General features: G+C 41.5%; 1 protein-coding gene across 4 annotated transcripts in view; it reads left to right on the top strand.

The window, feature by feature from the left end:
- The window catches only part of ATG7 (autophagy related 7), a 259,880-nt gene that overhangs the window by 19,042 nt on the left and 224,340 nt on the right, over positions 1–16,498 (top strand). For all 4 annotated transcript variants that reach the window (XM_075833851.1, XM_075833852.1, XM_075833848.1 and 1 more), the window contains exon 6: positions 7,547–7,663. In XM_075833851.1, the coding sequence (XP_075689966.1) occupies positions 7,547–7,663 (117 nt within the window). The remainder of the gene's footprint in view (positions 1–7,546; positions 7,664–16,498) is intronic.

Here is a 16,498-nt window from a genome sequence, read left to right as displayed (position 1 = left end):
GAGGAGACGATAGCACAGATCTCATGTATATATTTAAATTCAGGAGAAGAAGCTGGTATTTTATATATACTCTCTCAACGTCCCAAGGTAGGGAGCCTGTCAATAAGGTTACCCAAAGGCAGTGTCAAGCTGGGGCACCAGCAATAGCAGCAAGCACCGAAAGACCACCTACCCCACGTGATGACAGGGACCTGCACCTATTGCAGACCCAGACCGGGTCCCCATCAACGCGGGGGGGAAAAGGGGGAGGGCAACTTGCAGCCCGCAGCCAAAACCATGGAAACAAACCAAACACCTGTTGTTCTCCTGGAAACTCGCATTGGAGATCTGGAGGAGCAAAATGCAATGCTGAGGGCGATAGACATTCTTGAGCAGAGCATCCTGCTCTCTAAACAAGCAGTTAGTGGGGTAGAACTGGAAGGTGAAGACATGGGTAAGCAGGATCAGGCAAGTAGCTGGGTTAATGTAGGAAGGGGTCCAAGAAAAGGAAGGCCAATCCTGTTTCTGATATTCCAAGCAAAATTGCCAAGTTTGGTGATGTTAGGGTGCCGGTCTCAGAAATGGCAGCCCTAGTGGATACTGATCTCCCTAACAGCCGGGAGAACAGCCCAGCTAGTAGTTGTAGGGGATTCTATAATCAGGAAGACGGATAGAATAATTTGTCGCCAAGACCGCCTCAACGGAATGGTTTGCGGTCTTCCTGGTGCCAGGGTCTGGCATGTGGTAGAACGGGTGGATAAATTACTGGGAGGTTCTGGTGGTGATGTGGTACATGTGGGAACCAACGACAGAATAAATGGTAGGTGGAGGAGCCTTAAGAATAATTTTAAAGAACTAGGCTACAAGCTGAAAGGAAGGACCTCCAAGGTTGTTTTCTCAAGAATACTCCCTGTGCCATGCGCATCACAGGAAAGACAGCGGTAGCTCAGGGAGTTGAATGCATGGCTTAAGTCTTGGTGTAGAGGAGAAGGCTTTAGGTTCCTAGAGCACTGGGCTGACTTTTCATTGGGGTACAAACGGTATTCTGCAGATGATTTGCACCTAAATTGAAGGGGGTCTGCTGTGCTGGGGGAGAGAATACTAGCTGGGGTGGCGGAGAATTTGAACTAGGGCTGAGGAGGGAAGTCAATGTAGAAATTAAAGGGGCAGTTAGGTTAGAGAGGGGTCAGACTAAATTGGTGGGGGAGAAATAGACTGTGGGGAGAGGACTAGACAACAGGATAAGGAGATCCTTTTGTTACAAAACAGCAATGAAGCCAAAAATGCCCAAATAATGTCAAATAATCAATTTCTGATACTGAAAGTGAAAAACTGAAAGGCAAGTTAAACTGTGTGTTCACAAATGCCAGAAGTACTGGAGGAAAATATAGATATAGTTGGTGTTGCTGAAACATGTTTAGACTCTTCTCATGACTGGGCTGTAAATCTACAGGGTTTTACACTGTTTCGGAAAGACAGGACAAATAGGAAAGGTGGTGGTGTATGTCTGTATGTGAGAAGTGATATGAAGGTGGGTGTAAAAGAGACAATAGTGGGTGAAGATTGTGAGGAGGTTGAAACCTTGTGGGTGGAATTACAAAGGGAGGTAGACACTGAAAAAAATTACTTTTGGTGTAATCGATAGACCCCCAATATAACTAAGGAGATAGGTCAGCTATACAAACAGATGGAGTGGGCTGCAGAGGCTGGTACTGTAGTGATAGTGGGAGATTTTAATTACCGGGATATTAATTGGTGTCATGGCTTTGCTTCAACTGCGAAGGGGAGAAATTTCCTCAACCTGGTGCAGGAAAATTTTATGGGCCAGTTTGTGGAAGACCCGACTAGAGGTGAAGCTCTGATGGATCTGGTCATTTCTAATAATGCAGAGCTTGTTGGGAATGTCAATGTTGGTGAAAACCTCGGTAACAGTGATCACAATATAGTTACATTTTACATATACTGTAAAAAAACAAACACAGGCTAGGAGGGCAAAAACACTTAATTTTAAGAAGGTCGATTTCCCCAGGATAAGGGCTGCAATTCAGAATATAGACTGGGAAGAACTAATGTCAAATAATGGGACAAATGATAAATGGGAGATTTTAAAATCTACTTTGGGTAATTATAGTGCTAAATGTATTCCTATAGGTAACAAGTATAAGCAACCAAAATTAAACCCCACATGGCTTACACCTTCTGTAAAAAGGGCGATACATGATAAAAGGAATTTGAAAAATACAAATCTCGGGGTACAGCTGTAGCCTTTGTAAATTTATAAAGCGCTTAATAAAATCAGCAGAAATACAAAATGAAAGGCAGGTGGCCAATGATAGTAAAACAAATCCCAAAAAATTCTTCAAGTATATAAATGCAAAAAAGCCAAGGTCTGAACATGTGGGACCCCTAGATAGTGGTAATGGGGAGTTGGTCACAGGGGATCAAGAGAAGGCAGAGTTACTAAATGGGTTCTTCAGCTCTGTATATACAACAGAAGAAAGAGCAGCTGATGTAGCCGGTGCCAGTGCTGTTAATATATCAGTTGATATACTGAATTGGCTGAATATAGATATGGTACAAGTTAAGTTAAATAAAATAAATGTGCACAAGACCCCGGGACCAGATGGGTTACACCCAAGAGTTCTTAAATAGCTTAGTTCAGTTATTTCTGTCCCCCTCTTCATAATATTTAGAGATTCTCTAGTGACTGGTATAGTGCCAAGGGACTGGCGCAGGGCAAATGTGGTGCCTTTTTCCGAAAAGGGCTCTAGGTCTTCCCTGGGTAATTATAGACCAGTAATCTTAACAAACATCGTGCGGAAAATATTTTAGGGGCTATTGAGGGACTATATACAGGATTATGTGACAAAAAATAGTATTAGAAGTGACAGCCAGCACGGTTTTACTAAGGACAGAAGTTATCAAACCAACCTGATTTGTTTTTATGAAGAGGAGAGCAGAAGCCTAGACAGAGGGGCCGCTGTGGATATAGTGTTTTTGGACTTTGTAAAGGCATTTGACACTGTCCCTCATAGACGTCTAATGGGTAAATTATGGACTATAGGTTTAGAATATCGTTTTGTAATTGGATTGAGAATTGGCTCAATGACCGTATCCAAAGAGTTGTGGTCAGTGATTCCTACTCTGAATGGTCCCCGGTTATAAGTGGTGTACCCCAGGGTTCAGTGCTGGGACCATTATTATTCAACTTATTTATCAATTATATAGAGGATGGGATTAATAGCACTATTTCTATTTTTGCAGATGACACCAAGCTATGTAGTATTGTTCAGTTTATGGAAGATGTTTGTAAATTGCAAGCTAATTTGAACACACTGTGTTTGGGCATCTACTTGGCAAATTAAGTTTAAGGTAGATAAATGTAAAGTTATGCATCTGAGTACCAACAACCTGCATGCATCATATGTCCTAGGGGGAGCTACACTGGGGGAGTCACTTGTTGAGAAGGATCTTTGTGTACTTGTAGATCATAAACTAAATAACAGCATGCAATGTCAATCAGCTGCTTCAAAGGCCAGTAAGATATTGTTGTGTATTAAAAGAGTCATGGACTCACAGGACAGGGATATAATATTACAAAGCATTAGTGAGGTCTCATTTAGAATATGCAGTTCAGTTCTGGGCTCCAGTTCATAGAAAGGATGCCCTGGAGTTAGAAAAAATACAAAGAAGAGCAACGAAGCTAATAAGGGGCATGGAGAATCTAAGTTATGAGGAAAGATTAAAAGAACAAAACCATTTAGCCTTGATAAAAAGACGACTAAGGGGGGGACATGATTAATTTATATAAATATATTAATGGCACATACAAAAAATATGGTGAAATCCAGTTCCATGTAAAAACCCCCTCAAAAGACAAGGGGGCACTCCCTCCGTCTGGATAAAAAAAGGTTCAACCTGCAGAGGCAACAAGCGTTCTTTACTGTGAGAACTGTGAATCTATGGAATAGTCTACCGCAGGAGCTGGTCACAGCAGGGACAGTTGATGGCTTTAAAAAAGTGTTAGATAATTTCCTAGAACATAAAAATATCAGCTCCTATGTGTAGAAATTTTTCCCTTCCCTTTTCCCATCCCTTGGTTGAACTTGATGGACGTGTTTTTTTTTCAACCATATTAGCTATGTAACTATATAACATACCAGCGGGAACCAACGACCGGGTCCCCAGCTGAGGCGAAGAGTAGCATATACACTACGGATGTTGTCCAGGTGGTGACATCAAACCGGACAAATTATCAGGTCGCCAACAAACCCTGTGGGAACCCCTACCTACATCAAAGATACTACAGGATTGAAAATACATTTTTTTTTTTTTTTTAGAGACTCAAGTGAGAAATAGAAAAGTATAGTGCAGAGTCAACTCCATACAATACATATTTATCAAAGCAATTATCACAAAGATACCCCACTGTAGGAATTCATATTCAAATATACTTAGATCCGATAATGTAAGGAAACCTTTCTATAGACTTTACTTTAAACAAGGCCCATCCATGTAAAGAAACATGACATTGATAGATACAAAGAGAACAATGGAGCATTAATCCTAAACATACAGGGGTTGATTTAGACACTGGTATACAGTCATCAAACCAAGCAATCCTGACAAGGACCAATAAACATATAGCTAGTATCAAAGGAACATGTTGAACTTGATTTAGTTGTGTGTATACCCATATTTTCTTTTTGTAGGAGTATTTTATTTCTGTGTCGTCCCCCCCCCCCCCCACACACTTCTATCATCAGGTGGTAAATAAATGCCCATATAGTTCAGTCCAGAAGGGGACTGATGGTGATAAATTTTAAAATGAATTGTAAACGGGTTCTTGACTTGACCTTTTCTTATATCTGATACGTGTTCACTAATACGCATCTGAAGTTCACGTTTAGTTTTGCCTATGTACATTTTGTTACAAGGACAAATAATGCAATATACCTCCATGCAAGAGCGGCAGTTAATAAAAGTTAAAAAGTTTGTACTCTATATCCCTTCTCCACGTTGGCATCGCTAAATCTATCAATTTCAAGGACATATCTACAAAAGGACCATGTCCCACATTTAAACATGCCCTTTGGTCGGTTTTTTAACCAAGCCTGCTTATCTTTCGATTTTCTCCTAAATTCAGAGCTAACTAGGATATATTTTAAGAGTTGGAGCTCTTCTAGGAACCATACTAGGTGTTAATCCCGCAACGGTTTCAATTTTAGGATTGAGTGTCAGCGACAATCTCCACTTCTAACTTGTCCTGAAAGACGCGATTGAATCTGTTCAGCAAGGAACTGTCGGCCTTTGCATTTACAGCACATACCATCTACTTGCTTGAATTGCTATTAATGGACGATGAATTGGTCTAACTTAAAGTGTAGCTAAACGTTTGACAAACTTCTGACATATCAGAGACATGTCAGAAGTTTGGATTGGTGGGGGTCCGAGCACTGAGACCCCCACCAATCGCTTGAACGAAGCAACTGAAACCCTCGTGTGAGCGCTCAGCTGCTTCGAGTCTGTTCGGCTTTTTCCGGAAAGCCGATATATCGGAGTACGGGCTCATAGACTTTCTATTGAGTCCGTATACAATACATTTATTTCCGGAAATAGCCGAACAGACACGAAGCAGCTGAGCGCTCACACGAGGGTTTCAGTTGCTTAGTTGAAGCGATTGGTGGGGGTCTCAGTGCTCGGACCCCCACCAATCCAAACTTCTGACATGTCTCTGATATGTCAGAAGTTTGTAAAACGTTTAGCTACACTTTAAGATCTTCTGGATAACATTTATCAATGGGGCCCCTTGAATGTATCTGCAAATAGATGAGTACCTCTCGATCCACGTGCATATATATATTTTGTTTTCTGATAATTTTGATTTATACATTTTGTTTATTTTATAGCGCTGCAAAATACATTATCATTCTAGTTATATGGATTCTATTCAATCGTATTGGACTGGATTTATGTGTATTTATATGTAGGTATTTCTTGTTGCCCTGGATATATCATGTTTCCGTTGTGTCTAAATCACCTGGTCAGCTGACCTTGGGTGGTTTTTAAACAAATTTATTTATACATTTATAGGTCTATAATAGATCCTTGTTTTTTTGGATTAAATGTGGTTGGATTTCGACTAAGGTAATGGTATCGCCAACACTTTTTTTTTAAATTAATAAAACTTCTATTTAACTTATCGTGAATAAATTATTAATAATTTCTACTCTGAGTGTGCTGGTTTAGTCCGGGAATACTATTATTATTTTTTTCATAGTTTCGTTTTATCCTTCCCGACAAGGCAAAAGGAGTGTGCTAAATTATTTAATTATTATATATCATCTGATGTTGCCATGATTGCCTGGACCAGCACACCAGTAATCAGAGTTTAATTGTCTGTCTTTTCTTTTTCTTTATTTTTTAAGTGCAATTAACTTTTTATGACTTTGTAAAAAAGATTGATTTTGGCCCTGTATGCTCTTTTTCAGCTGTAGTTTCTTTGTGTCCCAGAACAGAGAGCTTTAATATATAATTGAATAATCTCGCATACAAAGAATTTGTCTTTTTAATTTTATGCTGATCACAAAGAGCCCTGTTTCCATCTTTTAATATATTCCGGCTGTTATTTTCTAGATTAAATCGTGACATTTTTAATATGTTGAATGTTGAGGTTCCCTGGAGCACAGGCTCTTGTATTCCATAAAGGTTATTCCCTGACAAATCACTTCATAACCGCTCTGATATTAATCTCTGAGAAGGCTTTTTTCTTTCTCGTCACCTTTTGACAGTTCATATCAGTATGCCGCATAAAAATGTGGGTCAACAAAAGACTTTTAATGAACTATTGAAAAAGCGTTAATATAACTAAAGCAACATGGCAGAGAAGTCCGAGTGGGGATTCAGAATGGATGCCACAGTTTAAACCTGCATAAATAAAGGTTTCTGAACGCATTGTACAGATATTTATAGCTATGCTGGATGAATAAATTGAATGGATTTACAAGAAAGATCCACATTATTGTGATAGTAAATGATACGCAGAAATTGTAAAAAAAATCACACACACATATAATATATATATATATATATATAATGTGTGTGTGTATATATATATATATATATATATATATATGCAGCACTCAAACTTATGGTGAAAAATGATTTTTACTTTTTGAGATACAGCTGCTTTATATACTGCATATGGAGCAGCTGTATCTAGCGCTGTAACCTGTATCCGTCAGTTAAGCTGGAATGACGGGTTCAGTGACAGCGTGTCCTGTCTCTCACACGCTGGATCCAGAGATTTAATATTTCAACATTGCACGTGGCCTTTAAAGCATTAACTGAGAAGTATGTAGGTCTGTATGGATTTTCATCTTCTAGATATAAACAATAACATTTTCAGTCATGAAAAGCAAGCTGAGATCTTAAAACTGGAGGAATTTTCATTATACAGTGAATAAGCTTTATTTATAAACCGATTACACTCCCAGTAGAGTCGACAATGTGTAAAATCAAATCCTATTTTGACATTTTCGTGTATTGTATTTTTGCTTTATTGTAGGATTTAAAGAAGTATCATTTCTATTATTGGTTTTGTTTTCCTGCATTGTGCCTTTCGGATGGGATAGAACTGATTAAGCCGCCAGTGTCTATTGGTGAAAAGTTCTCCAGATCTCAGGTAACGTTCACTTGATCCGGTTTCAAATCAGTGAGACAGAAATTTGTGACATATGTAAGCCTAAAGTAAGTGTTCACATTTGAACTACTTTTCTCAGTTCACTAAAAGATCTGATCTAATGTACATAAAAAGTAAAGTAACTTTTGCAAAAATATGATTCTGATTTACATCGAGTCACAGCTTTTTTTTTTTAATCCACAACTGCATTCACAGTTCTGTAGGCTCAGCTCACATCTCTCAGCGTTCCCTGATTGTTCCGTTTTTGTAGCCATACTATCCTTTATACTGAAAAGCAGCCAGCAGAATGTTGAATTCAGCTCTGGACTATATTAAAGTGTGTGTGTATATAGATAGCTGTCATAGGTGTTCTTGCACCTGCGTATTTTGTATCATTTAGTTGGAATGTGCTGTTCAATTTTTGTTGTGTTTATGGTATCCATATATGTGGGGTTAGTGACTGCCTCCACTTGTTGTTCTTGCACTCCTCCCATTCTGCCCTGGGTGATTTTAATCAGTTCAATGCTGGATCCTACCATCCCCAGGTATATATGTAGGCTTAGTCCCAGTTCTGGGTGTATGTGCAGCGTAGGTTCCCACCTTACAGAGGTCGCCTTGTCGTGGCAGGTGGGCTAACACTTTTTGATCAAAATGTGCACTAAGAACCTCCCTATTTGTAGGTAGATTTAGCTTTAGTGCATATCTATTTATATTTAGTGGTTTAGGTGGCATTAGTGTTGCAGGGTGCTGTCGCCATTTTTTATATCTGCTAGATAGATAGATAGATAGATAGATCGATAGATTTATCTCTATCCACTTGGTGCACTGTGATGAAAATTTTCTGCCATTATGCCAACCTGGAGAACTAAAGACATTCAAGTAAGTTTATTGTGGTGTACAAGCGCAGAGGCAAAGGTAGAGTCCCCCAGGGCATCCATATGACTCAATTGGTGCCCATTTTTTGTATGGGCAGACAGCGAAGGGACCATTGAAGGACCCCAGGGCTGTCTACAGGCTAATGTTCTGGCAGTATGTCAGAGTCAAACATGCCCATAGGCTCTCCTAGTAAAAAAATAAAAACGTATAACAAGCACTATACTTGTTCTACTAGTCTACTATTCTATTCAATACAGAAGAAAGAAAAAAAAAATATAAAAATAAATATATAGATTATGCATGTGTCAGGTAAATGGAGGAATATGGATGTTGGCGTGTACGCCCAATGAACGGCTCTAACGCTATGTGAACAGGGCCTGGCTGTATATTAAAAAAATAAATAAAATTCAAACACGGTTTAGACATTATACATTTTATTAAATATATTCCAATACATCAAGTGCTGTTGACTTATTTGTATCCTCACAATAAATTTAGAACATAATGTATGAATACTGGTGTACGTTGAAAAGAAAAAGTAGAATTTTTTTTTCTTCATTTCTAACCAAATAAAAATTTCTATAAATAAAATGCTAATGTACATGTACCTCAGAATAGCATCTTAAGAAAGTACAACTCCTCCCACAACCTCAACTTAAAAAGTCTTGACTATGAGAATGCACTAAAAAGCGGCCAGGGCTCTCTGCTCCCCCGCCTCCTCGTGCTGTCTGCTCCCCCCCCCCTCCTCGTGCTGTCTGCTCCCCCCGCCTCCTCGTGCTGTCTGCTGCCCCGCCGCCTCCTCGTGCTGTCTGCTGCCCCGCCGCCTCCTCGTGCTGTCTGCTGCCCCGCCGCCTCCTCGTGCTGTCTGCTGCCCCGCCGCCTCCTCGTGCTGTCTGCTGCCCCGCCGCCTCCTCGTGCAGTCTGCTGCCCCGCCGCCTCCTCGTGCTGTCCGTGAAACACATTTTGACAACTCCGATCGGAGCTGACGGAGTTTGATCACGGGACATGTGGGGCAGGAAGAGAAATTCTGAGCTGTGGTTTTGACCCAGCATGTTAACTACAATTTCCATAATTCCGCGCACAGTTCACACTTGCATCCTTCACAGATCAGTCTCACCGTCCTCTTACGTCTATACTGTTAACAGGAGGATTTTGTTAACTACAGCGGCTGAAACATCTATAATTACAATCCTCACTAAAAGCAAAAAGTAATGACATCATGTGATGTTTATCACAAATGACACTATAAAACTAAAGAGTCGTGTAAATGAGGAGGTATCGCTTCTATAAGTTGAACCAAATTGTGAAAAAGAAAAAAAAATTATCACCACTGATGGAAGGAGCACCCAGTCGGGACAAGATATCAAATAAGGGTAAAAAAAAGACAACATTTTTTTTAAAAGACACACTGATATGTCATTTAGAATTAGAATAAAAGCTACGCGTTTCGACCCTGAACCAGGGTCTTTCTCAGGCTTGAAAAAAGTTAGAGGAAAAAATAAATTTCCCTCCTTATATGTCAGAGAGCTTGGTTACAGTTTATAGTGGAAGTGGTTTGTTCGTATTACCTTCTTAGCATTGATAGAAAAGTTAGATATCAGTGAACCAGTACAAAACTACATGGATACATTTTTAAAACAATAGTCATATAATACAAAAATTGTTTAGAAACATTACTTAAAAAACATTACAGGTCGCATAATCCGTGGTCTGCAGCATGAGCGTCCTCGTTGTCATGGGGACGCTACTCTGAGATGCTGAAATTGCTGGACAGCTCCCAGCGCTACAGATCAGCGTGAGGCGCTCAATGCTCCTGAAAATTTGGACAGCTCCCTGGGAGTTTTTTTTACCCCCTATTTTGATATCTTGTCCCGACTGGGATTTCAATAGAGAGGGATGTTTGCAGGTCTCCATGACCTTTTGGTTCCGTCAGAGCAAGAGTAGCGGTCAATTTTCACCACCTACATGTGATAGAAAACACATCAGATGGGAGCCAAATTTTCAAGAAGTTCTCTAGGCGATCAAAAATGACCGCAGTAGGATGTTCTAGACATCTGATATCTTTAGTCCTGAAATATAAATCCGTAAGCATGGGAGGCGCAGGTTGTTTCCATCAGCGAGCTATGAGGCATCTAGATGCCGTCAAAATGTATTAGGGATACTTTTCCTATTGGGGTGGGCAGGACATTTAGCAGGTATGATAAAGGTTCCAATGGGATGTCTAATTGAAGTGTACGGAGTATGAGCTGTTAAACTTTATCCCAGCAGGGTCTTATTCTCGGACATTCCCAAAAAATATGGACTAGTGACCCCCTAGCGGGGTTCAGGTGATGGAGGACTTCAGGCATTTGGTAGCAGTGCATCAACACTTTATATTCTCTCTATAGATCGTACATACCAAGGTTTTAGCAGCCCTCCTCCAGATAGTTCGCCATGTAGTAATGGAAATTGGTCTACGCAAATACAGCCTCCCCCCAATGATTCATGTAAGAGCGTCTGGGTAATTTGTCAGCTGTTGGATTAAGCCAGATGCTATAGATAGCAGAGATGAGCCCTTTAGTAGAGGTGCCCAATCTACATAAACGTTCAAACTGTGTAAAGATGGACACTGGATGACCACAGAAGAGAGTTTGCGTAATGCATTAGGCGTATGTAGTGGAATTTTACTATGTATAGGCTAGGGATGCACAATGCATCGAAACTTCAATACTGTGCATCCCCAAACGGTTCGATACTAAGCTGTGCGGCCGCACAGCTCCGTATTGTAACACATGAATGTATGAGAGCGGCGCAGCGGCGGTGTAATGCAGTCCTTGCCCCGCTCCTGAGTCATGACAAGTGTGCGCGCCGTCAGCATGATGTGATGCGGCCGGCGCTGCACTAATGAGCGGCAGCACTGAAGACCAAACATGGCGGGCACACTGAAAAAACACCCCCATGTTCTGTATTCAGTGCCTGAACCGCCGCTCATTAGTGCAGCGCCGGCCGCATCACCTCATGCTGACCGCGCGCACACTTAATGTCAGGAGCGGGGCATTGGCTGTATTACACAGCCGCAGCCCCGCTCTATAACGGTGGTGATCAGAGGAACATCTCATCTCCGGCGTTATTCCCCTGAATGCTGTGATCAAAGCTGACGGCCACCGCAGCATTCCGAGGTAAATGAGAAGGGGAAATTCCTGTGACACGATCGAGGGCCATACCATATATGGGCAGACAACCCAGGGTCCATTGGAGTACCCCAGGGCTGTCTTATCATATTTCCTGTTGTTAGGGCATACTTAGGTATGTCCTAACTACTGCCGATGTACTATCGGTACACAGGCTAATGTACTTGCATATAGATATATGCCAGTACATTAAAGTTTAAAAATAGAGTAAAAACATAAAGTAATATTTTAAAAAATACACATACACCTTTTTTACAATAAACATTAAAATAAGTCTAAATACATAAAATATACACATTCAGTATTGGCGCGGCCGTAATAACCTGCACAACAATTTTTTTGCGTCATTTATGATGTGTACGCTGTAAAAAAATAAAAACTGCTTTCTTTCACTTATTGTGGGGCACGAGGTGTGATGAATTTAACCTCCATGTGCCTCACATTAATAGTAATTAACCCCATCATGTACCTTACAAATTAACCCATTATAACTGGGAAACATGATGGGGTTAATTACTATTAATGTGAGGCACATTCAAAATTGAACACATCTCGTGCCTCACATCAAAAAATGGAAGAGTTTTTTTTTTTCTATTACTGTTGGCAAGGTATCGTTTTCGTATCGAAATCACAATACTACACAAAGTATCGGTAACGAAGTCCAAATTCTGGTATCATGACATCCCTAGTATAGGCAGGGAGAATCTGTCTTGTAGCCAGTCAAATTAATGTACTTTCTTGGAAGTATGATCGTCTATGTCCGCAAAGTTAAACAAACCCTTCCTGGACCAGGTTCTGGACAGTTGTGTCATTTTGGCTATTGGGAAAGTGTGGGTGAAACAGAAAAGATGTCAAAGGAGAGTTTCTAGAAGAGAGGAAATCGCCTAGAGCATGTTTTACACACGTCACACGTGTGCATCAGTGTCTCTTCCTCACCCATATAAATCGCAGTAAGGCCTCATGCACACGACCGTATTTTTTCCCACCCGTAAATACTGGCGTAAATACGGGTCCGGTGTCACACGTATTCCACCCGTTTTGCACCAGTATTTACGAACCCGTGCCCGTAAATATGGGTCCGGTGTCACCCGTATTCCACCCGTATTTACGGGCACGTTTTTGGCGGCAAAATAGCACTGCACTAATCGGCAGCCCCTTCTCTCTATCAGTGCAGGATAGAGAGAAGGGACAGCCTTTTCTGTAATAAAAGTTAAAGAAATTCATACTTACCCGGCCGTTGTCTTGGTGACGCGTCCCTCTCTTCACATCCAGCCCGACATCCCTGGATGACGCGGCAGTCCATGTGACCGCTGCAGCCTGTGATTGACCTGTGATTGGCTGCAGTGGTCACATGGCCTGAAACGTCATCCAAGACGTCGGGCCGGATGTCGAGATGGTCGCGTCACCAAGGCAACGGGCGGGAGACTGGACTGGAGGAAGCAGGAAGTTGTCGGTAAGTATGAAAGTCTTTTATTTTTATTTTTTACAGGTTTATACTGATCGGTAGTCACTGTCCAGGGTGCTGAAAGAGTTACTGCCGATCAGTTAACTCTTTCAGCTCCCTGGACAGTGACTATTTACTGACGTCGCTTAGCAACGCTGCCGTAATGACGGGTGCACACATGTAGCCACCCGTCATTACGAGAGCTCCATAGACTTCTATGGACTGTCCGTGCCGTTATTACGGCATGAAATAGGACATGTTCTATCTTTTTCAACGGCACGGGCACCTTCCCGTGAGAAAACGGGAAGGCACCCGTCGCCAATAGAAGTCTATGAGCCCGTTATTACGGGTCGTAATTACGACCCGTAATAACGGGAGTTTTTACGGTCGTGTGCATGAGACCAGGCTGGATTGCTTTTAAATCACCCATGGCTACAGGAATTGAAAGTGTTTCAAACAAATAGAGCAGCTTCGGTAACCGTAATTTTGACCGCAAAAATATGCAGACAGAAAGGCAGGGGTAGTTTCAACCACTTATCCAACAAGTTGCGTATATTCCTGTACATAGGGGGTAAATTCTGCACATAGAGGGAATGATATGTAGGTATCCGTTAATCCCCCAGGTAATTGAGGGAGTCCGATTGCCACTGAAATAGGAAATTAGCTTTTAGCCTCTGCAGGGAGTTGGGGGGGGGGGATAACCAAGGGGGCTCCCTCAGTTTTAGTGGTATTCACCTTGTAGACAGAAATACGGCCAAAATCCTGCAGGAGTACGTAGAGATTAGGGAGAGTAGCATGCAAATGTGTATGGGTAAGCAATATATGATCTGTGAAGAGAGAGACTTTAAGCTGTCCATCTCAAACTCTCACTCCTTTGATATCCGGATGAGACAATATAGCGGCAGCCAAGGGTTCAATGGGAAGGGTGAAGAGGAGTATCCTTGGCGGGTACTATTTCTGGTCTGAAACGAATGGGCAGAGGTGTGTGGGAGTGTTTTCGTAGCCGTCTGGCTAGAATAAAGATGAGTCAGGGTGGTCAGAAAGGCCAAAAACGTTTAGATCGGAAAACAAGAATGGCCACCCTAAGCGAGCAAATGCATTTTCGGCATCGAGGCTCAGCAGGAGGTTGGGTTCTGATGTCCTGTTCATCACATCGATAAGATCTACAATTCTCTGCGTAATGTCGTCGTCCCCTTGTCGGAATGGGACAAATCCCACCTCATCTTTGTGGATCAGAGATGGCAGCTAGTCATTAAGACGTGTGGCTAGGATTTTAGTGAAAAAAAATGTAAGATCAGCGTTTAGCAATGCAATGCAATGGGTCTGTAATTCCTGCAGTCCGGCTGATCCCTTCCTGGTTTAGGTATTAGGCTGGGTTCACACAACCTATTTTCAGGCGTAAACGAGGCGTATTATGCCTCGATTTACGCCTGAAAATACGGCTCCAATACGTCGGCAAACATCTGCCCATTCATTTGAATGGGTTTGCCGATGTACTGTGCCGACGACCTGTAATTTACGCGTCGTCGTTTGACAGCTGTCAAAAGACGACGCGTAAACTTACAGCATCGTCAAAAGAAGTGCAGGACACTTCTTGGGACGTTTTTGGAGCCGTTTTCTCATAGACTCTATTGAAAACAGCTCCGAAAACGGCCCGAAAAACGCAGCGAAAAATGTGAGTTGCTCAAAAAACGTCTGAAAATCAGGTGCTGTTTTCCCTTGAAAACAGCTCCGTATTTTCAGACGTTTTTGGCTCAGCGTGTGAACATACCCTTAAAGTAATAAAAGAATGTAACGTAGTAGAATAGATAGGATTCCCAGCCTTAAAGGAATTAAAAAGAGGTGGAAGTTGAGAGAGGAGTTCTGGACTGTATATTTTGTTGTAGATAAATCAGTCTGTTAGGGACTGGAGATTTCCTAATTGGTAAGTCCTGAATAACCGCATCAATCTTCTCTATAGTGATGGAGTCATTAAGGGAGATTAGTTCTGCAGGGGAGGGAGAGGGAAGATGACAAAACTCAAGAATAGAGCATAACCGATGTTTCCTCTCATTTGGATCACTGGCTAGACTCTCAGGTAAAGAGTATAGTTTAGCACAACAATAATGGAATATGCCAGTGATAGTGTCTGGATTATGTGTCACACGTCCATTGCCTCCCTCAAGGGCACACGTAATCAATTGCTCAGTCTATTTGGCAAGAAGTGTGTGGGGTTTGTTACCTCTCTCGTAATATTTCTGTCTAGTGTATAGGAGTCCTTAATTTTGGCGCTAACGTCAATTAGCTGTTTAAGGGTACGTTTGGTAGGATTTAGTGCCATAGTGGATTCCAGAGTCCGCAACTTGGTCTGAAGCTCAGTCGATTTGAATGTAACATCTTTTTTGAGATGAGAAGATAAAGCAATACAATGTCTCCTCATAAAGACCTTGTTTGCTTCCCAGAGAATATCTTCCAAAGAAACTGATGTAACATTTAATTTAAAAAAATAGCTGTAAATGGGAGCGGAGTTCCTCCCTAGGCTGGGGCCTCTTGAGAAGGGTCTCATTAAGTCTCCAATGGCACACTCTAGTATGAGCTTGGGAGGTCTTGAGGGACACAGACATTGGGGCATGATCTGATCACGTCACAGAACACATATGAGCATCATTCATCATGCGCAAAAGTGGGGTATTACCAAAAAAGTAATCAATATGCGTTTGGGTTCTAAGCACCAGTGAAAACAAGGAGTAAGACCTGTCAGTGGGATTATTAATACGCCAAAGGTCGTGTAAAGAGTATTTCCGTATACGTTTACTGAAGTCAGAAGTTACCAGTTAGGGACCGGCGGTCCACTAAGTCATAAAAAAATCACATTAAAGTCACCTCCTAGTAGAAGGGCCGCAGGGGGCAATTTAACATAACACAGTGTAACATATTGAAGGTGAAAGTGCGCTAAATAGTAGTGGAACGTACTCCCCCAGGGAGAATCTGTCGGTAGAGATGTAGGTGAGTTTTAGTGAAGAGGATGGTAGTGGGATGATGTACAAGACCGTGTCTGCGATTTGGAGATCAGGAACCAAGTGGTGGCAAGGTAGCAAGAAACACAGGAGGACGAGGGAAAGATTAGACCGATACAAGACAAAAACAAACAGACACACAGAAATAAAAATAACAAATGCACTTGTCAAGAGAACCAGGTAACAAAGGACCTGGATGAGGAAAAGAAAAAACAAAAAAGTTGTACTATTGGTATGTTAATACCAGAATTTGGAGCATTCCGAACTCCTACAAATTCCTCTGTTGGTGAGCGGTACCGAAATATAAGAGCGCTAGTGAAAGGACTGAACCTGAAAAGCCTATAAATCAAAT

The sequence above is a fragment of the Rhinoderma darwinii genome, chromosome 7 (assembly GCF_050947455.1).
Source record: "Rhinoderma darwinii isolate aRhiDar2 chromosome 7, aRhiDar2.hap1, whole genome shotgun sequence".
Taxonomy (NCBI): Eukaryota; Metazoa; Chordata; class Amphibia; order Anura; family Rhinodermatidae; genus Rhinoderma; species Rhinoderma darwinii.
This window is presented reverse-complemented; position numbering and strand designations above follow the sequence as displayed.